We start from the raw sequence: 26,440 nt of genomic DNA, 5'->3' as shown, positions 1-26,440 counted from the left end.
TTAATTCTAACAATTAGAATATCATTTGATTGTATTAATTTAAAGTTTGTAAAATAAAAAAAAGTATATATATATATATATATATTTTATTTGTAGTTATTTTGAAAGTTGTTAAAGTGTCCAAAATAAACGCAAAAGACAAAAAAGATACTGAAAAATATCGTTTGAAGCTAATTTTGATTCACCAAATAATCTATTATAAAATATATAACCAACTTCTTCAATTTTTTTTCCTTTTTTATGGGCTCTTACAATTACTTCCATTTGAAATGAAAAACCTTTTCCTTGAATATTTTGTATAATTTCTTTAAGAACATCAGTTTTGTATAATCTGAATGATCCTGTTAAATCTGTTAAATTAATAAACAATAAAAATTGTGATAAGAAATTAGCTACACGACTTATTAAAATTCTTTTAAAACCCCATCCAAATATACCTCCATCTTTATTATATCTACTACCAGAAACTATATCACAATTTGTTTCTTTTTGTTTTTTTATAAATTCATAAATATATTTTGGATGATGCGATAAATCTGCATCCATAATAATAACATAATCACCTGATATTATTTTTAAAGCATCTATATATGCACTTCCTATACCACTTTTTTTTTCTCTTTGCAATAATAATAGCTTTTCATTTGGAAAAGTTAATTGTAGTTTTTTATAAATATCTGCCGTTAAATCTTCACTATTATCATCTACTAATATTATCTCATAATTAATTTTTTTTTTGGATAATTCATCTATGATCATATAAATAATATATGGGACATTGTTTTTTTCATTATAAGTTGGTAAAATAATTGAATACATTGATCCATAACTCATATTTATTTTTAAGCATGTTAATATAAAAAGAAAAAAATATATAACCATGGTTAGAGTCTATTAAATAGTTATAATAATATTAATTTTATTCTAGTGTGTACGTAAATAAATATCCATATTTATAGATATTCTTTTCTATTGTAAACTGTTTTATTTTATTTTATTCTATTTTATTCTATTTTATTCTATTTTTTTTTTTTTTTTTTTTTTTTTTTTATAATACAAATTATTACAAGTTTAAGCATGTGCAGGATTTACAAATACATGTTTTTAGTTTTGCATGTATACACATATTTTATATATTTATACATTTGTTAGCATTATTTTTTCTGTTTTTTTCGTTATATAATATATCTGCATGATCATTAATTTGAGGTTAATCAAAACTGTATGCTTAGTGGGATGCAATTAATAAGATTACCCCTAGTATTTAAATATATGCGTATATACGATAAAAAAAATACATACATATATGCATACATATATACTACATATACATACATGTCATCGGCAATTTTGAATAGAATTATTTTTCTTTTCATTTCATTTCATTTCATTTTCATGGCATTTTCATAGTTTAAAGTGTTTTTATATAATGATTTAAAAAAAAAGTAGAAAAATAAAAGAGCAATTTAATTTTATTGCTTTTTGGTAAAAACAGTTCGTCTTTGTAATCTTGACATTTGTTACATACATAAGTATGAATAAATATTTTCCATCTTAATTTTTTTTTTTTTTGATAAAAATTTATGGTTGTTTAGGTGATAAATATGAATGAGGAGTTAAAGAAAATAAATTATAATGAATACAAAAGAAGACTAAAAAAATTATCAGAAGAATTAACAAAAGAAAGAAAAAAAAAAACAATTCATAAGGATAAACAAAATGAAAATATATTAAAACTAGAAGAGGAACTAAAAAAATTGAATGAATTATACAATGGAAAAAATAATGATAATAATACAATAATAGAACAAAATAATTACAATGATAATATTATCCCTGATAATTTATATTCATATAATGTTGTTTCAAAAAAATCTTTAAAAAATAAAGCAAAAATGAAAAAAAAAGAAATGGAAGAAGAGTTAAATGAACAATCAAGAAGTAAAATTGGACAAGAAGAATATAATCAATTATTAGATATTTTAAAAATTAAAAATCAAACAATTTATTCTATACCACCAGATGGTAATTGTTTATATGAATCTATTATACATCAACTTAAACAAAGAATTAAAAATTTCAAATTTTCGAAAAATAATTTTTTACAAATTATGAATCAAGACAATTTTTCATTAAATATTATAGATTTAAAAAACTATCAACAAAATAAAAATATTTTTGATTTTTCTATTTTTGAAAGTTTTGATCCAAATCATTTAACTAGTGACATACTAAGATTTCTTACTTCAGTATATATATTACAAAATTATGATTTATTTATTAATTTTATTTATAAATATGCAGAACAAGATAATAATGGTATTTTTTAAATTTCATTTTTTAGAAATATATCAATATTTGTATACATATCTACATCATTATTATTATGTATATAATTAAATTTCACACACACACATATTTTTTATTTCAAATTTTATAGATCCATGCTATAATTATTGCCAACAAATTATGAATGGAATATATGGGTAAAAAATGGAAAAGAAATTTTGTGATATAACAATTGGTTATTCACATTTTACAAATTCTTCCTCTTTTTTATATAACGTTTATGTATTTATATTTGCAGGAGTGAAATTGAAATAACAGCTTTGTCAAATATTTTGAAGAAAAAAATTACAGTACAAGATATAAATATGAGCATATCATATGTATAACAAAAAAATAGCGAAAATAAGCAACTGTATATATAACATGGGACTGGTTCACATTTTCCTACTTTTACTTTATTTTTACTTTATTTTATAGGGGGAAAATTATGACGAAGAATTATTTATATGTTTCCATCACAATTTATATACACTGGGTAACGAAACAAATCAAATTCAATATGTGTGTGAGAATGCTTATTAAAATAAAGCGCTCTAAAAATTACGTGCTTTCATTTTTTTTTCGATTTTATGTAGGCAAGCACTACAACTCTGTTATAGATTTATGATCATAAAAAAAAATTGTTATTATTTAAGAAGATATTTTGTAAAAATTAGAGAATAGGTGACTACACACTGGTTATTAGCAAAGGGAAATTATTTTACATACTACTACATATATTACATATTACTACATATTATTACATATTGCTTGTTTTTATTATTATTATTATTTTTATTTTTTTATTTTTTTTCGTCCAATAATGTCTATCAATTTTCTCAAATATTACAAAAAAAAGCAAAGGGCAATGAACAAGTATGAAAAATAAATAGCAAAAAATGAAAAACAGTAAAATAAACATAATGAATATATAACAAAACCGATATTTTTAATTAAAACGTTTGACAAATGTATAAATAATATAAAAAATTCAACAAAAAAGAGGTCTATAATATTTCTACATTTTTTTTTTAAATAAATATATATAAAACATATATTTCTATATATAATGCAAATATATACATATTATTGTGTGTGTATTATTTTTCACATAATATACAAAAATTATTAGAACAAAAAATAAAAAAAAGTTCCATTTTATGTGGGATAGGAACTTTTAAAAATTCGCTATATAAGCGCATATATAAACACATATATAAACGCATATATAAACGCATATATATAATTATATGAATGTGGATAAAAATTTAAAGCAATAAGTTTAAGAGATAGTTGATATATTGTTTTTTTTTTTTTTATTTTTTTTTTTTTTTTTTTTTATTTTTTTTTTTTTTTTTTTTTTTATCCAAATATTATACATAATCTTCATAATCTTCAATTTCATCCTTTCCTATTTCATCAATAACTTCTTCGTCTATTTCATCTATATCTACTGATTCATCATCTTCTTCAAGTTCTTTTTTTAATGCATTTCTTGTTCGCTCATGTGGGTAACTAGATTCAATTATATTATTTTTATTTATTTCACAATAATTTTTATTCTTCCCATTTGAATAATAGCCATATTTTTTTTCACCCACAGAAATATTTATCGAGCGTTTTATGTAGCTTTGTAGTAATTCCGATGAAGGATATGGAGAATCTACATATGTGCACACACATATATATGTATACAAAATTGAAATATGTATTAATATTAGCATTAAAGAATATGTCTAATTATATTTTTTACTCATAAATGTATAGGTTTGTGTGTGTAATATTTTTAATTTTTTTTTTAATTTTTTTTTTTTATTTTTTTTTTTTATTTTATTTTTTTTTTTTTTTTTTTCAATATTCTCAAGTAGCTTTACCTGATATTTGGCCCCTTTTGTCTCTAGGTCGCCATTTGTTTTCATACTTTCTTATTGGTGGGTCACATATTTCTTAAAATTAAAAATGAAAAATGAAAAATTAAGAATGAAAAATGAAAAATTAAGAATGAAAAATTAAAAATTAAGAATAATAAATTAAGAATGAAAAATTAAGAATTAAGAGCACTCAAACAATGCATAGTCATGTGAGTTACATATATGTTTGTACATTTTTAAAAAAATTACCTAAAAAGTTAAAATCAGAACTTTTTAAAAGTTCAATAGCTCTTTTAGGATTGTAATCCACACGATGTAAAATTTTGAATGCATATTCAGGAGTAAAAGGATGCCATCCTAATTGACATTTCCAATTTTTTGCTAACTCTTTTATAAAAATAGCTAGCTCATAATCATTTTTTATTACTAATTCATATTGCCCTTCACACAAAAAACTTTCTTTCATCCTTTCGAGCAAATATGGTGAATACACTAACTCTGATTTACTGACCTCTGCAAAAAAGAAAAGTAAAACATGTGATTATAAATATGGTTAAGCAAGGACATGTCGAAATATGCCACTTTCTACTCCGTCCTTCTACATATCTCTCTATATATATGTGTGGATATCTCTCTATATATATGTGTGGATATCTCTCTATATATATGTGTGGATATCTCTCTATATATATGTGTGGATATCTCTCTATATATATGTGTGGATATCTCTCTATATATATGTGTGGATATCTCTCTATATATATGTGTGGATATCTCTCTATATATATGTATGGATATCTCTCTATATATATGTGTGGATATATGTGTGGGCAGTATAATAACAAATTTGAGCAATTGTTAGATATGCATGTATATATTCATCTACATATTCATCTACATATACATCTACATATTCATCTACATATACATCTACATATGCATCTACATATGCATCTACATATGTATGCACAACGCACCGTCATATTTTTCCGAATGGCTATTTAAAAAAAATGTAGAAACATTAGATACTTGATAATTCTCTCCAATATTTATTTCTCCCGCATATTTAGTTCCTTCACTTTTCTGCTTCACTTTTTCTTGAGTATTGTCTAGTGTACTATTATAAATATGGACGAAAAAAAAATATGAGAATATAGAAAAATATCTATTCATTATGACAGAGGCAAACAAATGAATACACACATGCATACGGACATACGTCATACATATTAATGGTTGCATTTTTTATCTTGATGTTCTAACCTTAATGTTCGTATTTTTTTTTTTTTTTTCAGAGGAATACCAAAAGATACACCTAAGTTTGAAAAAAAAAATCAAGAAAATATAATAAGATGAAAACGAAAAATGGTAAAAAAAATGACCAAAAAAATGACCAAAAAATGATAAAAAAAATGACAAAAAAAATGACAAAAAATGACCAAAAAAATGACAAAAAAAATGATAAAAAAAAATATAAATAAATTTCATTTACCATTTCTCTTGCATAGGGGGCAATACCAATAATTAAAATTTTGTTGGGGTTTGTCCGATTCGCTTACACACTAGTAAGACATGAAATAAAAAAAAAAAAAAAAAAAAAAAAAAAAAATATAAACATATTATAGGTATTATAAATTACAATTGTAGTTGGGAAGTGTTCAATTTAATCGTAAAGACATTATAAAAATAAAAAAATATGTGTTAATATAAATTTTTTTGTTATTTAAAAAATTCTATAAATATACTTACATATATGTGATAAGATCTGATACAATTATCGCAGCAAATTAAATTTCCCCCATGATAACATTCATAACAAAAAGAGTCATTTTCAAGATTATTAGGATAATTTTTTATTTCTGAATCATTATTATTATTATTTTTTGTAGTTTTGTTATTAATTTTTTTATCATCATTATTATTATATGATCCATTCTTATGATTTTTTATGTCATAATTTTCTATTAAATTAATATTTTTATTTTTGGTCTTATCTATTTCTCTTCTTTTTATTTTATTATGAACTATAGTAAGTCCTTTTTCCATTTTTTTTTCTAAAAATGTTAATAAAAGTGTAAGAATGAAAAATTTATAAATATTTGTTTTATTTTTTATATGTTTGTTTTTATATTTTATCGCTTTTTATTTGGTTATGTGTTGCCTATATGGTGGTATGTATAAAATACTGCAGATATGAATGTGCAATATAAAAAAAAAAAAGTTAAATGCAAAGAAAAATTATATATCGGTGAAAAGGCTAATAAAAATGTGCATATACTTGTTACCAAAAAATATAATCGCTTGTATATATACACACATAAATTATGATATGCATACAATAGCATAGTAAAATTATAAAAGTAATATTATATATATATACTGCATAAATTGATTATACACATGTAATAAAAAAAAAAAAATGATGAAAAATGAAAAACTTGAAAAGATATTTCTTACAACTATTTCTTCAAAAATTAAAACACAGAAAAAGTTTGTTGCATTTTAACTATTATTGGCAACTTTTTGTGTACCCTCACTGTATGTTACCACATAATATGTATAAAAATTATATATATTTTTTTAAATAGCATACACAATAATAAAAAAAATATATAAACATATAAAAATATATATAATATATATTCTTTATTTCATGTATATACATAACATGAAAATAATGATAAGGAGAGGGGCAAAAAAAGTTCGAATATTTTGTCTTAACACTATTTTTTTTTTTTTTTTTGCTCTCCTAATATAAAAAAAATATTTTTCGCTATTTAATCTTAGCCCGAAAAAAAAAATTACACTTATAATATATTTTTTGATTTTCACATAAATATATATATATATATGCATATTCTATTTTATATATTTTTTGTTTACTTGATATATATATTTATTTACATAAATTTTTACATTATTTTCCCATTTAAAATTTTGAAATTATTATTTTTGATTTTTTAATATTTTTTTTCATTTGATATATTGTATTACAATTTCATAATACAACATTATGTAACAGATTTAATTTACGGTCTGTTAATTTTTATTTATTATAATTTTTGTATAATTGTACAATATTCAAATGCACACAGAACTTGTTTAATATATAAATATTTTAAATTACGCAAAAAAGGTTAAAAATATATAATTTGTTAATTATATTATATTTTAGAATTTATTTTTTTAGAATGATATATAAATAAAAGAAGCTTATACATGTTAAGTTTTTTTTAATAATTAAAATATATAATTATTAAGTATATGCATTTTTTTATATATGTACATATGTATGTGTCTATTTAGATATATCTATCTCAATGCGTTTATGCAACATGGCTGTGATATAGTTAGATGCTTTATACACATATACAAAAATATATATATATACATATATATATGTCATGGGTATAAATAAGAGGTTAAAATAATATACATTTATGGGATATATAGGGCAAGCTCTTATTTTTTTTCTTATAAAAAATAATACCACAAAAGATGTATTAAGAACAATCATTTGTTAATATATGAACGAATAGACGATATTGATTTTGTTTCTTTTTAAATAAAAAAAAATATGTGTATATGTAACAAATAAAAATAATAGTTACAATTTTTTATAATCGTATAAATCGGGCTTTATGCTTAATTAATGATGTGCATATCACATTTATAATTATCAAAAAAAAAAAAAAAAAAAAAAAAAATACACACAACATTTGTGTTCGCGTAGTAATATGTGTAATAATTTTTAATCGCATATATGATATTATTTAGTAACTAGGGAACAAATTATATAAATATAAACTTATAAAAAAAAAAAAAAAAAAATATTGAAGATAAATATATGGCAATATTTAATATTGTCTTTAAATTATTTAACTTTTCTGTTTATAAATATTCTTAAATTATGGTTATATTTTCATTTTGAATTAATAATATTTGTATATTATTTTTTCTCAATTATTAAAAAAGTACTACTTTAATAATATTTATTTCCTTTAGTGTGAATTGTATATATGTATAAAAAAATATATTCTATAGGTTGATGGTATTTTTCCATTTTATAAATATCAGGATAATAGTTATGGAACAAATATAAAAGTAGACCTTATCTTTTATCTGATATTAAATTAGAATAAATCATAAAAAAAAAAAAAAAAACATAATTCTATATAAATAGTAATCAATTGTCATATTTCCTTGTTAATAAATTCATAATGCACTTCTTATTCATAATATAATAAAAATTAAGCTAGATAGCTATCATTTTTTTTTTTTTTTATAATAAATCATAGTAATAAAATTTAGTTTAAATCTAGTAATATACTTAATGTTGTAACTATTTCACTAAATAAAATGAATATTTTTTAAAGGACAAAAAAAAAAAAAAAAAAAAATATTATATTACACAAAAAGTGTAATGATAGACATGCATATATAACGCATATTTTGGCAAAACATAAATTATTATAAATGCATTTTTTTAACAAAATTTATTAATAAAAAAAACAATTATCAAAAAAAAAAAAAAATCATCATATTTAATTATACACATTTTTATTTAAAAAAATAGAAATTGTTTTTAGTTAAACATGATATAAATAAAACTGTATATATAATCATAGCTTCTTAATTATTAGTGTATACATTTTTTGTTTATATATTTTCTCCGTCTTTTTTTACCTTTATAAATTCTCTATAATTAAAATAATTATTTTTTATCCTATTTCAGTTCCTTTTTTTATGTATTTGTTTTCAATTGCGAAATTGTTTTCATTTCTACTTTAGCCTCACGAGGAATTTTAGAAGTTAAATTGAAAAATGCATTTCTATGTGCATTCATAAATTGCTCATTATATAATTCTGGCATTTTTGTAGTATCTTGTTTCATCCATTTGTTTTGTAAATGCACCATTTCAAGGGGGTGGTCTTGATGTAATGGTATAGTATCAGAAAAATTGTTAGGACTAGATTTAATATTAGATAAATCATGTGAAATATTTAATTCGGAATTGGAGATATGTTCACATGTTTCACAATCAGAACATTCACATATATGATCTAGTATAATATCAGGTTGTGCGCTTTTTTTTAAATTATCTTTTTCTTCTTTTAAATCAGCATTAACTCTCATCCATAATGCTAAATTATCTGCTTCATATAACTCTTCAGGGTTTATTTTATTTATTCCTTTTGGATATTCTCTAACATTTATTTTTGTGTCAGTTGGTACAAATTTTATTATATCATGATATACTAAGTATGGTTTTTCTATTATACAATCTACTTTATAAACTTTATCACTCCATGTAACCTTTGGTATTATTTTTTGACGAACTGGAACAGGTACATATTTATCATTAAATTTAAAAACTGGAATATCAACATCTATAATTTTGGGTTTTGGAACTATATATGGCACTGGTAAATTTATAGGTATATCAATTTTTTTTTGTACTTCAACAACTTTTTCAACTTTGGGGACAAATACATTTTCAAATATTTTGTTTTCTTCTGTTTTTATTTGTGGACCAAAAGGTTCTAAAAGTGGAGGTAGCATATTAAGATCTACATCATATGGTAAGTTTTCCCTTTTGGATTTTTCTATAATATTTGTATTTTCATCCTTATTATTACATACCATACTACAAATGTTGTTACTATTTTCAATATAAGCACTTGTATTGTTACAACAGTTTAAGGAAGAATATACTGGACAATCTGTTTTTCTATTAGATTCATTTTCATTTGATTGAATATAATCCATAGTCATTATATCGTTGTGGTCTTTAATTTGATTTCCATCTTTATCAACATAATTATAAACTTCTTCTACAACTTCTTGATCTCTAAAACTTATTTTTTCCTGTATATGTAAAACGTCCATTTTTTTTTCTTTGACTATATTTTTTATCACTGGCTTTTTAATAATATTATATTTAGTAACATCTTTAGGAACATATTTCAATTTTTCAATAACATTGACAGTGTCGTGCTCAATCTTATTTACAAATCTCACCTCTGGAACGTCAATTATTCTTGTTTGATTTTTAACAATATAAGTCGGTACTTCCTTTATTTTTTCAACTATATGAACATTGGGTTTATTCATAATTCTAGTCCCACTTTTCGGAGTATTTGCATAACTATTGTTAGTATTATTACTGTATATAGATGACTGAATAGTTTTATTTAATGATGATATTTTATCAATTTCGGAATATTTTAATGATGAATTTGACTCATCTTCAAATTTTGGAAAGCTTAATTGATCATATAGTTTTTCCATATTGGGCATTTCATTGTCATGGTTTGAAATGCTTGCACTTTTATTTTTGTCTATCTTCATTTTGTAGTATATATATATATATGTATGAATTGTACGGAAAATACACTTTTATACGTAGCTAATTAAACAAAAAAACAAATTACAAACTGTTCTAAAATGCGGAATAAAAAAATGCACACAGAAAACAAATTATAAATCTTAATGAGTTATAAATCTTAACAAATTATGTTGCGGAGTAAATATTGCCAAGAAAATAATTCAACATAAAAAAATGTTATATATATGCATGATTATGGCTAAGAAAATAATTATAATAACAACAACGGCATAAATAAGAATGTAGAACTATATTTTAAATATTAATAGTTATTTATAAAATATGAATAATGCGAAAAGTCTAATACAAAAGTAAAATAAAAAACATAACATATGATATTACACTTTTATGTTTTTTTTTACAAATTAACATTTACACAGTTTTTATAGCTTTACACACATATTAAAAAAAATAAGTAAAATACACTTGAATAATATTAACGAGCAATAATTATTATGCAATTTTTTATTTAAATCGTTCCGCTATATACACAATTAATACGTAACGACTCAATGTTACATAAAAATTATTATTTATCGCCTGACCAAAAATATTTATTTATATGACTTGTTCATATTTATTTTATTTTTAAATAATTAAATTAGCCAAAAAAAAAAATATATTATATAATTAAACGATTTTGCTATTTTTAAGAACAATTTTTATTGTTAAATGCAAAAATACTTAAAAAAATGCCTATGAACGCATGCATATTTTTTTGTAGATACCAGTTGATTTAGAACGGCGTTTCATGAGTTATTTAATTCAAATTGAATATCATACAGTTGATGATTAAAAATAGCCTACGTATAAATATATATGTATTATATGACAGATTTATGGGTACATGATAAAAAAAATAAATAGAGTAAAATGAGTGATTAGTGGGCAAATTCTCCACATTATAATATATATAATTATTCAGCTAAAGAAATGTAAGTTTGAAAACTATAAAAAAAGTCAAAGAAATTGAATAATATAGATAATACAAGGTTGTGTTTGTTGTATGTATATATTTCATCATATGAAATGAATGAATAAAAGATAGTGGAACAAACTAAATTGATGTATAAAAGAGGATATGACATATAGGAAAATGGCCTATACATAAAAAGGAAAATAGCAAAAATTATTAATATTACTAATTTTCAATAAAATATTTTTGAGATAATTTATTTTGTGAAAAAAATATATTAATTAAAGATTTATGGAAATGAGCAAATGGTGTAATAATAAGTTTTTCCATTATTATTTGAGATGTTTAAAATAAATAAAAACAAAAAGTTTACTGAAAATGTTTTTTTTTATAAATAAACGATTGGTAAATATTCGAAGAAATTATCATAGCAGTTCTGCCAACATAAATGTGGTAACAAATAAAGAAATAAATAGAAAAAAAAAACAACAAATTTGGATGAAGAAGATAAATGCAAAGGAAATACCACGAAAAAAATATGGAAACAAATTAGGAACAGTAGCAAAACAATTATATTTATCACCAGATTTAAAGGGCAATCCTATAAATGGTAATATTTATGACCAACGTGATAAAATAAAATTGGATAATTATGATTTTCGAGATCTTTTAGGAGAGAACATTGACAATGTTGGGAATAATAACAACATTGATAGTAAGAATAGTGTTGAAATAAGATCAGAAAAAATGTTGAGTTATGAAAATTCTAAATTACAATGGGACGAAATATGTGATGAATTAAAATATCACTTACCTTTTTTACAACCATATAGTATTAGCATGGCATTAAATTATTTATCAAAAATAAATTATAATGAATATGATATTTTTAAATTAGTAGCAGAACAAATAGATGAAAGATGGTTAAAAAATTTTAATATAAAAGATTTGTGTCAATTATTATTGTCTTATTCTAGAATTAATTCAAAATTTTATACATTCATAAACTTAATAAGTAAGGAATTGTTATATAAAATATGTTACTCTGATTTTGAAGATTTATCATTAATAGCTTATGCATATACAAAACTAAGGATGTATGATTTTGAAGTGTTTCTTCATATATGTAACGAAGCGAAATATAAAATTAAAAATGAAATTAAAAACAGTCAGTTAAAAAAGGGGGATAATGTAAGTGAAAATGACAAGTTCAAAATTAACCAAAATAACACAACTGATGTTTATAAGTATGGTGTAAATTGTGAAGGTGAAGAAAATAAAATTTTAAATATTAATAAAAATAAATTTGACATTGAATATAATAATAAGAATGATGAAAAAAAGAAATTTAATAAAACAAGAACTAGTAATAAATCATCTTTAATAAAAAGTGATATTGAAATAAATCAAATTGATATGTCAGATGATAAGAAATATTCTTATTTGTGTCTTTTGGTTTATTGTTTAGGGAAAAATAAACATCATGATAATATATTATTAAATTTAATAGTAGAATATATAAATTTTAAAAATGTAAATAATATAGATTTGAGTAATTTGGCATATGGCTTTTCTATATTCAATATTTATAATGATTATTTATATAAAAATTTATGTAAAAAAATATATGAAGATTTGAATAAAATTGAATCATTACAAAAAATGATTATTATGGGATATTTTTTAAAATATCCAGAATATAAAATGTTGGATTTATATTATATTTTTTTAAAAAATATAAATGATGAAATTAAAGAATCTAAGAAAAAAATATATAAACAAGTTGTATTTTTAAACATGTGTATAAATAGTTTTTCATGTGAAAAATTTTTAAATATTATATTCAATTCATTAAATAAAGAATATTGTGAAAATGATAAAGTAAAAAAATTATTTTTTTTATATAATTTTTTAATATCCTATGTAGATTATTTTATGAAAAATAAAAATATAGACTCTCGAGATTATCCTAAAATTCTGACTATTCTATTTAAAATTGTGTATTTTGATGGCACCAAAATTAGTAACAATATTGAACCCAAAGATGGTAATATATCAGAAATTACTCAAGAAAAATATATTTTTTTAGAAAATTATAAGAAGCATGTAAACATACATAAAGCAACCTTTTTAGTAAATATCACTTTGGATAATATTATAAAAGAAATTAACAAACTTCATAAATATGATTTGAATGATGTTAAAAATTTATTAAATATTTTTATACAAAAAAAAGATATAAATAACGAATATAATTTTGTGGAAAAAACTAAACTTATTTTATCATCATTTTAGTCCACAAAATATGATGTAAAAAAATGGAATGGATATATATTGTATCTAGACATGTAATGTTTAAGCATATTTGTTTTGCCTTTAATTTGTATAAATCATAAGGGATATATATATATGACATATTTTATATTTTTTTTTTTTTTTGTTATATAAAATGATAGGTGAATTATTCCCTACACTTGTTTAATTTGACGTCCCTATATGACAGAGATTTATTTTAAATACTTTGAATATTTTAACCAATATTTTGTTTGTAATTTTTATACAATTTTTTATTATGTTGTATTAAAAATTTATATTTTAAGTTTTATTTTTTAGTTAATATACAAAGCATGGTGATTTATAATATTTTTTTGATATTTCTTTAAAAATAGTAAAAAAAAAAATTCAAAAAAAAGAAAAAACGAATAATAAGCATAAAAAAAAAAATTATTAAATATAAATGCAATTATTGGATGCATAACCCCGTGATTTTCTTATCACATTGGGTATACATATCGAATTTTTTAGGAAATATTTTGAATATGTAATAAGATGAAAATAAATAATACATATGCACACATTTTTATAATATAACTTTTGTTAGTGTATAGTTAAAACTACAGAGAGACACACATTTAACTATAGGTTTTACGAAACATTGAATATAAGTATATAAAGGATATACATACAAACTATTACATTTTTATTTCAAAAAAAATGAGATAAAATAATTCAAGTTTAATTTTATCCAATTTGTTGGCTTATCCAATTTGTTGGGCCTATCCAATTTGTTGGCCTATCCAATTTGTTGGTTTATCTTCATTTTTTTTTAGGAGAAATATTTTCTCTTTGATCATGTGGATAAGCATTGGGTGTGGTGAGGAAAGAATATGATTTAATGTTGTCAGGAGGAATATTATTTTCAGAATGTAAATAATTTTTATTTATATCCTGATCAGTTTGTTCATTTGAAAAATGAAATGTTTTATATTCATCATTATGCATATTATAAAAATTATTATTTTCATTATAACTTGAAAAGTCTTCTGAACTATCAAAATTTTTTTGTTGAAATTTTTTATCTAATTTATTTTTTATATTTGAAATAGATTTATTTGTTTGTACATAATTTTTTCCATAAAACGAAGAATCATAATGTTTTATTTCTCCATTATGCCCATTATATTTATCCTGATTTTGTTCGTTATCACTATTATTGTTATATATATTTGGTGAGTCATTTTGGTTATTTCTTTTTTCAATAGATTGTTTTTTTTTTGTATTATCATTAGAATAAGACATATTTTTTTGAATCAATCTTTCTGAACTATTTATATGTGTATTTCGAGAGGAATTATTACTAGACATTTTTTTAAAAAAATTATTATTATTTCCTATAATTTGTGAAGATATATATTCATCACTTTTATTTTTTAAATTAAATTTATTTATTTCATTATCTTCATTATAATAATTTTCTATTCCTTTATCATTTTCTTCTATTGTCTCAGTTTGATTTATATTAATAGAATTATCATTTTTTTTTTTTGTCATTTTATCTAAAAGATTTGAATTTCTAGAATTATACATTAAATAAACAGAATCTTTATCATAATAATTATTTGTGGAATCATTTATATTTTCTTCATTTGTTTTATCTTTTTTGTTAAAATTGGGATATTTTTTTTCACCATTATTTTGTTCATTTTTTATGGGTTGGTTAATTATATTTTTTTCAACTTGTTCAGGGTTAGATGTATCAGTTCCTATTATTCTTTCTTTAGGATTATATTTATTTTCATTTTTTTTATTTATATATTCATTTGTTTCAATATTTATATTTTCTCTTTCCTCATAAAATGTGTTATTATTGTTTGTATATATTTTTACTGTGTTATCTTCTCTTGTATTTATTTCATCTGTATTTGAATTTAAATTGCGAACAAGACTCGAGCGTGTTTTGTTTCTAAAGGAGTATGCTTCACCCTTCGCGTTTCCGACTATTTGATTATGATTACTACTGCTGCCATTCCCCATGTTGCCATTCCCCATGTTGTTATTGCCCATGTTGTTATTGCCCATGTTGTTATTATTGCCATTGCTTATGCTATCATTGCTACTACCGCTATTTGAGATGTTCGTTTTAGGATATTGGTTATTAGATGATGGCATGTATTCAAATATATTACTAGAATTTCTATAAGATTGGTTATTAATGTATTTTGTGTTTGTTATATTTTCAAAAAAATTATTATTTTTTTTTTCAGTAGAATCATAAATATTATAAAGATCTTTATTATTATGTTGTTCATCATTCATAAATATAAAAGTTGTATGCTCATTTAGCATTTGGTTTTTTTCTGACATTTTATTTAATTCGTTTATTTGTTCATTTTTCCAAACTTTATTCAGATTTTCTTTTGAGTTTCTTTTTCTATTTTGTCCACAATTATCATCAAGATTATCCATATTTCCATTTTCATTTATTCCGGAATTATTATTACTACTACTACTATCCGAATCGATTATTTTGTTAGAATTTGAAACTTCTTGATTTTTTTTTTTTTCATTTTTATGTGAATATGCTTCATTTTCTATATTATCAGAATCATCTTCTCGAATATCATTTTTGTCATTTTGTTTGTTTCCTCTTTTTTCACTATTTGAATGATCATCATTATTTTTATTAACATTTTCATACCCTTTTGAGTCACAATAATTTTTATCTTGTTGCATTTCTTCGTGAAACTTTTTATAATCATAAGATTTATCATTATCGAAATCTTCATCATTTTCTTCTTTTATATATCTATTATTTTTATCATCATAATAGTACTCATAATATTTTCCTCTACTATGATACCCCTCTTCTATTTCATTATCTTCATCAAAACTCGAATTTTCATTCTTTTTACCATTTTTTCGGTCATTATCATCATCATCATCATTTCCTTTTTCACTTTTAGAATCCATTTCTACATTATTTCCACCTTTAGAATCCATTTCTACATTATTTCCACTTTTAGAACCCATTTCTACATCATTTCCACTTTTAGAACCCATTTCTACATTATTTCCACTTTTAGAACCCATTTCTACATTATTTCCACTTTTAGAACCCATTTCTACATTATTTCCACTTTTAGAACCCATTTCTACATTATTTCCACTTTTATTATTTTTTTCATTTGTTACATCACCATATAATTCTTCCTCATTAGAACTATTTTGTTTATTTGTTTTATTCAAATATGGATAGCCATTATTTTTATCATCTTCTTTATTATTATGTGACCTGTCTTTAAAAACAGTTTCAATTATTTTTAATTTTCTTTCCTTATCTAATCGTATACAAAGAGCTTTTTGAATTTCTTGTAAAATACATAATCTAGCATTCATAATAGCATTATTTTTTTCTTTATTACATAATTCTTGATATTCTCTTTTTAAATTTATTTCAGTTTGAATCAAATTATTTATCGAGTTTGATATTTTTGTTTTAAAATTAATTAATTGTTCATCATTTAATCTTTCATATTCTTCTTTTATTTTTTTATAAAAATTTTCATCACCTTTTTCATTTGATGTTTTATTATCAAACATTTTGTTAAGTGGATTTATATTTTTATTTGTATCATTATCATTATTATTAATTCCTTTATTTAAATTTTTTATTTTTTCTTGAAATTTTTCAATATCATCTTTATATGAATTAAATAAATTTCCATGACTTACATTTTTATTTATTCCAATGTTTACATTATTCGAATCAGTTCCAAATGTTTCATAAATATCTCCTGATTTTTTATTATCTTTACTTTTTTCATATCCTGAATCAGAAGGTGGTATTAAATTTGTTTTTTTATCCTGACCCTCCACATTGCCCCCGCTATTTGCACCGCCATTATTTGCACCGCCACTATTTGCACCGCTAGGATCATTTCGGTGAGCTAAACTTGAATCATCAATAATTTGTGGGTACACAAAATTTGTTTCTTTTTTTTTTTTCTCCTTATATCTTTCTAAATCATTTAAAAGTAATTGCTTTGCTTTAAATAATTTTTTAAAATGATTATTATGTCTTTTTTTAATATCTTCACTTGTATTTATTCCTAATTTATCTGGATGCCATTTTTTTGACAAATTTGAGAATGCTTGTTTAATTTCTATAAGTGTTGAATTTTTATTAATATTTAAAATTTGAAAAGCAGTAGCATTAATTTGTGCTTTAAGTTTATCTTCTTTTTCATCCGGTTTTATATTACATTTCACACACATTGTTTTATATATATTTAATGCATTTTCATATTCTAATAGATTTTCATAAGCATGTATTTGTGTATCATATGCATTAATATATTTAGGAATATATTTTAAACAATTATTACAATTATCTATAGCATCTATCCATTTATTTAGATGCATTAAGGTTCTAGCTCTATTATAATATAATTTTCCTATATTTTCATTCATTGATTTTGAATTACCTAATTTAATAGAATTCGATAATTTAATTTGTTTTTCTAAAGCTTCCGAATATAATTGATATGCTTGTTCATAACGATAATTTTTATAATTCTCTGCACCTTTTCCTGCTATATCTAATATATATCCTGAAATTAAATCAATATGTATATCTTCATTTTCTACATAATCTAAAGGTGTTTTATTATCATTATTTTTTATAAATATAAAATTATAATTTTTTCCTGATAATTTTAGTAGTTTTAATAATTCATAATTTTTTTTTTGTAATATATAGTGATATATATTATCATTATTTTGAGGATTAATTGGTTCTTTTGCAAAATTTAAATACATATCATACATGAATCGTTTTAACATTTCATTACTGCAATAAAATAATGGATGCTTAATATTATAATGTACATTATTTTTATTATCATTATTAGATTCTGTTTCTATATGATTTTCTTTATTTAAAAGTTGGTTATTAGTTCCTCCTAATATGTGAATTAGTTTTGTTTCTTTAATTTTTGAAGGTTCACTAATTTTTATTTCAAAATCGATTAAAGACATGTCAAAAAATTTCAAAAAAAGAGCTTTCTTTATTATTTTGATCCATCTGAAATTATCATATTTTAATGAAGAAATAAATATTTTATATAAATTAAAAATATGAACATTTTTTAATATCAATGTTAATATAATTGAATTAATTATAGAAACATTTTTTTCTTTATTTTTATCAGAATTCATATTTTCAATTTGTCTTATAACTTCTTTTTCTAATTCTTTTTGTGAAATATAATTATTATCACATCTTTCTTTTTTTAATGACATATGAATATTTAATAACCTTGATTCATTAATACAATAATCTTGTAAAGTTTTTAAAACTTTTTTATGATTGCAAATATCTGGATTTTCCAAAACCATATTCGAAATATGACATCCATATATTGCAGATTTCGTTTCTTCATCATATTTATCAACATTCTTATCATATATTATTCTATTATTTTTTATTTTTGCAATAAATTCCTCAACATTATTTTGTGGAATTTCTTCGCTAATACCATGATAAAATGGAAATTCATGAGAAACTGTTATAGTTGGTGCATTAGATGTAATATTAGTTAAATTATTATTAACATTTGATGTATTCAATAAATTGTTATTATTTCTAGATAATGTAGCTTCTTGATTGGTTTCTAATCCAATTGCATTCGTTGAATTTGATGGAATAGATGTGTTTGTTGGATTAGATGTAATAAAAGAATTTGAAATGTTAGATGTACTACTAGTAGGTTCAGGTATGGGTTCTGAGTTCAAATTATCAGATTGAGTAACTGTAATAGGATCAGATGTATTTTTTTTTGTTATATCATTATAACTTTCAATTTTTTTTATTTCTGAATTTTTAAGTTCAATTTCTTTTTTTAATCTTTCAACTTCTTTTTTTAAAATATCATTTTTTGATTTAGTATCAATTAATTCTTTTGCAAAATTTTTATCAAATTTATTTATCAAATTACTAAGTTCATTTTCAAAAGTTGATAAAGTTAATTTCATTTCTTCATTTTGTTCTTTTAATTTTATTATATCCTTTTCATATGTTGCTATTTTATTTTTACTATTATTATTAGTAATTTCTAAATTATATATTTCTTTTTTTAAATTTCTAGTTAATAATACATATTGATACAATTTTTTTTCTAATTTATTTCCTTTTCTTTCTTCATTATATATTGAATATTCTAATATTTCAATTATTTTTTTAAGTTTATTCATTCGTTTTTTTGCAGGATTTTTTAAAAATTTGGGAATCCCTTTTCCTTTATCACAATTTAAATTTTTTTCTAAATTTCGTAAAACTTCTTTATCATTTTTATAATCTATTTCAATTGAACATGAGCTGTCTATACTTAGATTCGTACTATTACTTCCATTTGAGCTAAAATTATTATCATATTCTTCATCATCATTATTATCACTATTATCTTCATTATTATCACTATTATCTTCATTATTATCACGATTATCTTCATTATTATCACGATTATCTTCATTTTCTTTGTTTATATTTCGTTTATTCATGTTACTACCTTGATCTTGTTCACCATTTATTCCATTTCCTGATTTACCATCATCTCCCTTTTGCATATTTTTAGTCTTATTTTTCACTCCACTTCTAAATCCTTTGTACATATTATTGTTACTATTACTATTATTATTATGGAAAAAATTATTTTCTATAAAACTTGATGTCATAGTTTTTATATTGGAAAGCTTATTCCTATTTTTATTCACATACGAAGTGAAAATGTTATTATTCCTTGAACTGACCCCATGATTAAGTCGATTATTTCCTGATATATTTTCATTAACATTATTATTTGCATTCATGTTTCGTTTTAAATCATCATAAAATGTAGTTTCTCTATCATTTATAATTGTATCTTCAGTAGTATTTTTTTTTTTTTTTTTTTTTTTTGTAATTATTTTCTTTTTAGTATTATTAGAATTCCCAATATTTTTATTAAGTTCATTTTTTTTTTCTTTCAATTTGTTGGAATACACATATTGACTTTTGGGGTTAAGGATATTATTAGTATTCATGCCAGTATTAGAATTATTTTGATCAATAAAAACATTTTGCCGATTTACTGTGATATTATCATTATTACTTTGCCCCGATGTATATTTCTTATTATTTTCACGATCTTCTTTTATTAAATTTTTGACAGTTTTATATGTTTTATCATTTGGAATACGTGTCTGTGGATTATTAAAAGAAGGGGGGATACCAGATGCTTTAATATATGATGATGTTGATGCTGGAATTTTTTCAGTATTATTATTACTCGAATTATTATTTTCATTATTATTTTGATCATGTGGAAGATCGTTTTTTTCACCTTTTTGTTCATAATTTGAAAAGACATTATTAAAATATTTAAATTTGCTTAAACCATTTTGACCTTCAGTAAATATATCATAATATGAATAAATATTTGAATATATATCATAATAATCAGAATTATCATTTTTTGTATTTACATTATTTTGTTTATTAGATTTATCTAAATCTTTATAAAATAAATTATTTTTATTTTTTTTTTTCTTTATTTTATTATTTTCATCTATAGAATCGGTACTCATTTTTCTATCAAATCCTTCTCTGTCCTCATCTTCTTCATCTTCTTCATCTTCTTCATCATCATCGTCATCATCCTCTTCATCTTCTTCATCTTCATCATCATCATCATCTTCTTCCTCCTCTTCATCTTCATCTTCTTCATCCTCTTCATCTTCTTCATCATCATCATCTTCATCGTCTTCCTCCTCTTCATCATCATCTTCATCCCTTACTGTATCATCATTACTATTGTTTGTTTTATTTTTTTTTCTTATATTATTTCTACTTTTATTATTATTTATATTATAAAATTTATGGTTTCTATTTATACTTAGACTTTTATCAGATAACAATCCATCCACTAAATCACTATAACTATTATAATTTAAACTATTGCTAAATTTAAAAACATTTTTATTATTTGGGGTTTGATAATTACCTTCTTTATAGCCATTTTTTTGGGAAGCACTTACATTCGCTTGTTTAGAAATTTTGTTAATTGAGTTTTTTTTTTGATTCATGATGTTTTCTACGTTTGGTCGCACTACTAGGGTGTATGTGTATTTTTTTTTAATAACTTTACATGTATATATCTGTTAGTATCTCTTTGCGTGTATATATCTTTAGGCATGTCTCATAAGTAAAGGGCTGATGAATTTCAGAATAAATTCTCGATACTTTGTTTACCAAAAAATATTAAAAAATTAAATAAAAAAGCAAAGAAGAAAAATAATATGCTTTTTTAGTTATACAAAATAGATATATACTATCAAATATTTTTAAAAATATGTTTTCTCAAAAATATATTTAGCATCGCTTCTCTATCATTTGGTGTTAATAGTTAAGGAATATACTGGTCGGTAGTATGTCAGTTTTTATTTTTACAGTTTTCGCAATTAATGTTATTGTTGCCACACGCTAATATATATATGTGAATGTACTAATTTATCTTCGTACTTATTTATACTGGAATGACAATGCGCATGCATATAAGTATACATGGGCTGAAACACATATATTTTGATTCTCGGAATTAATTGTTTTCACGTTTTTGCCTTTTTTCTTATCCTTCAACTTTTTTAATAAGAAAAATAAGTCATCTTTCAAAGTATCACACGATATAAAAAAAAAAAGAAAATATATATAAATAAATATTAAATGCACAAATAAATATTCATATATTATAATAAAAAAAAAAAATAAAAAAAAAGTTCTTAAGAAGACTCTAGAAATAATACGGAAAAAAATGAAAATGGGGAAAATAAAAAACATGTATTTTTTATTTTCAAGTATTCTTTGTTTTATATATTAATTTATTTGTGTATATAATGTGCACATAAAAAATGCATATTTTATGAAGTGGCCTACAAAATTAAAATATTATATATAAATGCATTTATATATTGATACATATGTATATTATAAGCATGATATTAATTCCTTAACATTCAAAAGGTACATAAAAATTATTAGCTATATTTATTCAAAAAAAAGTAAATAAAAAAAATATATCTACTACAATGTAATAATTAAACAAAGACAAAAAAATTGTAATCGTAAGAAAAAAATTATAAAAAAACGTTGGAGATATAAAATAAAAGGAAAATGTATTAACAGTTAATAATGTGCATAATTTTGAACGCAACTGGTGAGAAAGAAAAAAATATATATTAAGCTTGCATGAAAAGAGAAATAATCATAACTTAGGCACAAACTATAAATAGGAAATATTCATATACATATGTTTATTTACAAAAATGTATAAATTACACATATATATCTAGATATAAATATATACGGATATATTATATATATAGTAAATATTCATCCAAACAAAAATAATAAAAATTGTTCACAAAAAAAAAAACACAAACACCCATAAATGTGCAGGTAATTATATGTTATTTTTATGTGTAGAATAAAATATTTTGTATATTTTCTCTATACTTATGAATATTGCTTATAAAAAAATTAATACATTTATGTACATATTAATTTAAACATGTACAAACATGTGTATTAGTTTTATAAACAATAAATATTTCTTAACAGTCAGAACATTTGTGCTTTTATTCTGAACGTTAATAACGTCTAAGTGATAAAGCAATTATAATTACCGCTATTTGTCCACATATGGGTAAGTATATATATATATATATATATATATATTTTTTTTTTTTTTTTTTTTTTATGCAACTGAGAAATTTTACATTCGTTTGTATTGAGTGTACAGGAATACGATTAACTATATTATATGATAAATAAAATATAAAAATAAATAATGGATAAATAAAAAAAAAATATATATGTTGTATATCATGATGTAGTGATATATATAACTATTATATAATAATAATTTTTGTATATTGTTAAAAATATAATATTTAAAAAATATTTTCTCAAATATATTGAATTATTGAATATTTATAAAAAATGTATAGTATTATGTTATATATAAATAAATATATATATGTATGTATGTATGTAGGTATGCATGTTTATATATTAACATTTATATCCCTAACCATTTTAATATAATACATTAATATATATATAACATAATGCATATAAACTTAATATCCTTCTTCATTGTGCTTTTTCCGTGTTTACAAAATATTTTATATTTTGTTGTTAAGTTAAATTATTATTTGTATAATTTTCAATATTGTGAAAAAATAAAAAATAAAAATAATATTACATACGTGTAAATTATATATATTTATAGTAAAAAAAATAGTTTTTAAATAAAAATGTAGTAACATATATTTAATTGGCTTTATTCTATATTTATAGTATTTTGTATAGGATGTGATTATAAAATATAATTCAATGGCCCTATTAAATTTTAAGTTGAATAATATCATAATTAATATTTTCGTTTGATAGGTTATATGCAAAATAAAAATACCTATGATAGGATATGTCGAATTATGGATATAAAAATAAATATATATATTTAACATATTTTTTACAATATAAAAATAAATATATATATTTAATATATATTTTGCATTTTTGTAAATAAAAAGTAAGATAATAATTAATTTGTTTTAATTAAAAAAATTGAAAAAATGATATACAGCAAGCTAAGTAATATATACTAAGAAATAAACGAATAAATAAAAAATATTTTTTAAATGCGGTTTTATTGTGACCTTGTTGTGTATAGGTATATTTTAAGGTTATTCATTTTGTAGTTCACTATTTTGTTCTTATATAATACGTAACACTTTGGATATTTAAAATGGTGTTACATTAGTTTAAGACAATTATTAGGATAAAATAAGTTTTTTTTCAATTTCAGCTAATATTTCTTTTTTTTCAGCATCATAAATATTTTCTGCATAATGAGAATACTGTTGTGCAATACTAGTAATATTTTCGTGTTTGTTTAATTTTGAAAAAGTAAAACTAGTTTGAGGGTTTGTACAAAAATTACAAAAACATTGTTTTATTTTATTATTTATTGGGATATTCATTTCATGTTGTAATTTATTTTTCATATCTCTTATTTCTTGTCTTGTAAATGTGTATTTATTAACAAGTTTACAAATATTTTTATCTAATATTATATAATCTGTTTCTATATTTTCAATAAATTTGTTTCCAAAATATTTTATCATATATAATCTTAAACTTTCGGTATTCCCTATATTTAATTTGTTTGCACAATAAAAAATATTGCGTATACACTTTTTTTTTATGTCATTATTATTTTTTTGTGAATTTATTATCCAAATTAATTCATTACATAGTCTTATCAAAATGTTGCATGTTAAAGATTCTATTTCATTTCGTAGTATCAAACAGATGTGTTTGTGAGTCATTTCGAAATCTTCATTACTTATGTGTATGGGGGAAAGCAATCAAAAATAGTGATATAATAAAAAATAGAGATATAATAAAAAAAACATGCAATGAAAATCGTTAAATCATATAATTTTTCATTTATGTCTAACACAAATTATATTTTTATTTCTTACATTATGTAAGTATAAATCTGTTTTCTTTGCATAATTGCTTCATTTCGTTTTTTGCTTTCTAACAAGATAACTAAAAAATTGAAGTGAATAGTATTATATATATACCAAGGTAAATATATAAGTATAAAATTATGATAATATTTAAGACGAATATATATTTATTTTAATATACCACGTGTTGTGAATAAATTTATGAACGTACATAAATTTTTTGAATTTTTTATATTTTCCATTTTTCGTGATACATCGATTTGGAGAGTGAACGAATAATGCTAAGTTGCAATAACCAGTAAATAATAACTGAACAAATATGAAGAACTTATATATTTTCTTTTCCTATATCTTTTCAATCCTGATATTTTAAAAATACAAAGCATATACAGCTAATATATTTTTTTTAATTACATATATTGACATACATTTTTTTCTTTTGAAATGAATGAGAATATAGTGATAGTTGGAATCATAAGTCTTAAATGTAGAGCATTATTTATTTCCTCAAATGATTTATTTGTTATATTATTTTTTTCCTTTTTTTTATTTTTTTCCCTTTTTTTTTATTTTTTTCACCACATTTAGTGTAACTAGCCATATATTAACAGTAACCAATTTCCTAAAATGATGATATATTTAAAAAAAAAAAAAATAAACCAAATAAAGTTATCAAAGAAATGTTTTAAAAACAATGTAATTTTTTTTTTAAAAAGATTTATAAAATAATTTTAACATTTATTATGTGGTTATATTCACACCTTGCATTTTAATATTAACTGTGTATGCAATAATTGTTGTTATATATAAGAGATTATAAAATATGTTTATGTGTATATATATATCTTTTGATGATTTAAAATATTTATTAAAAAATATACCACTAAAAATTAAACAAGCTATAAAATTGAAGATTGATATATTTATAAATATGTATTTTCCATTTTATTTATTTGCATAAATTTCCATCAACATTGTAGAAATGTATTTTGATTATTATAAAATTGGGGACTCGCGGAGGGATTAAAAATAAAAAGAAAAAAAAAGAAACAAAAAGAAAGATAAAGAAAAAATCAAAAAAA

General features: G+C 21.2%; 7 protein-coding genes across 7 annotated transcripts; 2 read left to right on the top strand and 5 right to left on the bottom strand.

Moving 5' to 3' along the window:
* Positions 1-111: 111 nt before the first annotated feature.
* PY17X_0908800 (dolichol-phosphate mannosyltransferase, putative) lies at positions 112-882 on the bottom strand (the record flags this gene model as incomplete). Its single annotated transcript, XM_722799.2, has 1 exon — positions 112-882. The coding sequence occupies one exon, from the start codon at positions 880-882 to the stop codon at positions 112-114; it is 771 nt and encodes a 256-aa protein (XP_727892.2).
* A 722-nt stretch (positions 883-1,604) lies between these two features.
* On the top strand, positions 1,605-2,956 carry PY17X_0908700 (OTU domain-containing protein, putative; the record flags this gene model as incomplete). The annotated part of the gene is made up of 5 exons (XM_022955924.1): positions 1,605-2,319; positions 2,441-2,486; positions 2,588-2,669; positions 2,767-2,824; positions 2,925-2,956. The coding sequence occupies 5 exons, from the start codon at positions 1,605-1,607 to the stop codon at positions 2,954-2,956; spliced, it is 933 nt and encodes a 310-aa protein (XP_022812137.1).
* A 745-nt stretch (positions 2,957-3,701) lies between these two features.
* On the bottom strand, positions 3,702-6,245 carry PY17X_0908600 (EELM2 domain-containing protein, putative; the record flags this gene model as incomplete). The annotated part of the gene is made up of 7 exons (XM_022955922.1): positions 3,702-3,991; positions 4,203-4,274; positions 4,449-4,712; positions 5,177-5,316; positions 5,463-5,514; positions 5,692-5,761; positions 5,949-6,245. 7 exons carry the CDS (start codon positions 6,243-6,245, stop codon positions 3,702-3,704), a joined length of 1,185 nt encoding a protein of 394 aa, XP_022812136.1.
* A 2,698-nt stretch (positions 6,246-8,943) lies between these two features.
* Positions 8,944-10,551, bottom strand: PY17X_0908500 (inner membrane complex protein 1b, putative; the record flags this gene model as incomplete). The annotated part of the gene is made up of 1 exon (XM_718599.1): positions 8,944-10,551. The coding sequence occupies one exon, from the start codon at positions 10,549-10,551 to the stop codon at positions 8,944-8,946; it is 1,608 nt and encodes a 535-aa protein (XP_723692.1).
* Positions 10,552-11,882: 1,331 nt separating this feature from the next.
* On the top strand, positions 11,883-13,799 carry PY17X_0908400 (heptatricopeptide repeat-containing protein, putative; the record flags this gene model as incomplete). Its single annotated transcript, XM_718600.2, has 1 exon — positions 11,883-13,799. One exon carries the CDS (start codon positions 11,883-11,885, stop codon positions 13,797-13,799), a length of 1,917 nt encoding a protein of 638 aa, XP_723693.2.
* An 801-nt stretch (positions 13,800-14,600) lies between these two features.
* Positions 14,601-21,905, bottom strand: PY17X_0908300 (conserved Plasmodium protein, unknown function; the record flags this gene model as incomplete). The annotated part of the gene is made up of 1 exon (XM_725583.3): positions 14,601-21,905. The coding sequence occupies one exon, from the start codon at positions 21,903-21,905 to the stop codon at positions 14,601-14,603; it is 7,305 nt and encodes a 2,434-aa protein (XP_730676.3).
* A 2,751-nt stretch (positions 21,906-24,656) lies between these two features.
* On the bottom strand, positions 24,657-25,600 carry PY17X_0908200 (conserved Plasmodium protein, unknown function; the record flags this gene model as incomplete). The annotated part of the gene is made up of 3 exons (XM_022955921.1): positions 24,657-25,227; positions 25,368-25,437; positions 25,540-25,600. The coding sequence occupies 3 exons, from the start codon at positions 25,598-25,600 to the stop codon at positions 24,657-24,659; spliced, it is 702 nt and encodes a 233-aa protein (XP_022812135.1).
* Positions 25,601-26,440: the final 840 nt, after the last annotated feature.

Source organism: Plasmodium yoelii (genome assembly GCF_900002385.2).
Source record: "Plasmodium yoelii strain 17X genome assembly, chromosome: 9".
NCBI lineage: Eukaryota > Apicomplexa > Aconoidasida > Haemosporida > Plasmodiidae > Plasmodium > Plasmodium yoelii.
The sequence above is the reverse complement of the archived record's forward strand: the minus strand, read 5'-3'. Positions and strand labels throughout refer to the sequence as shown.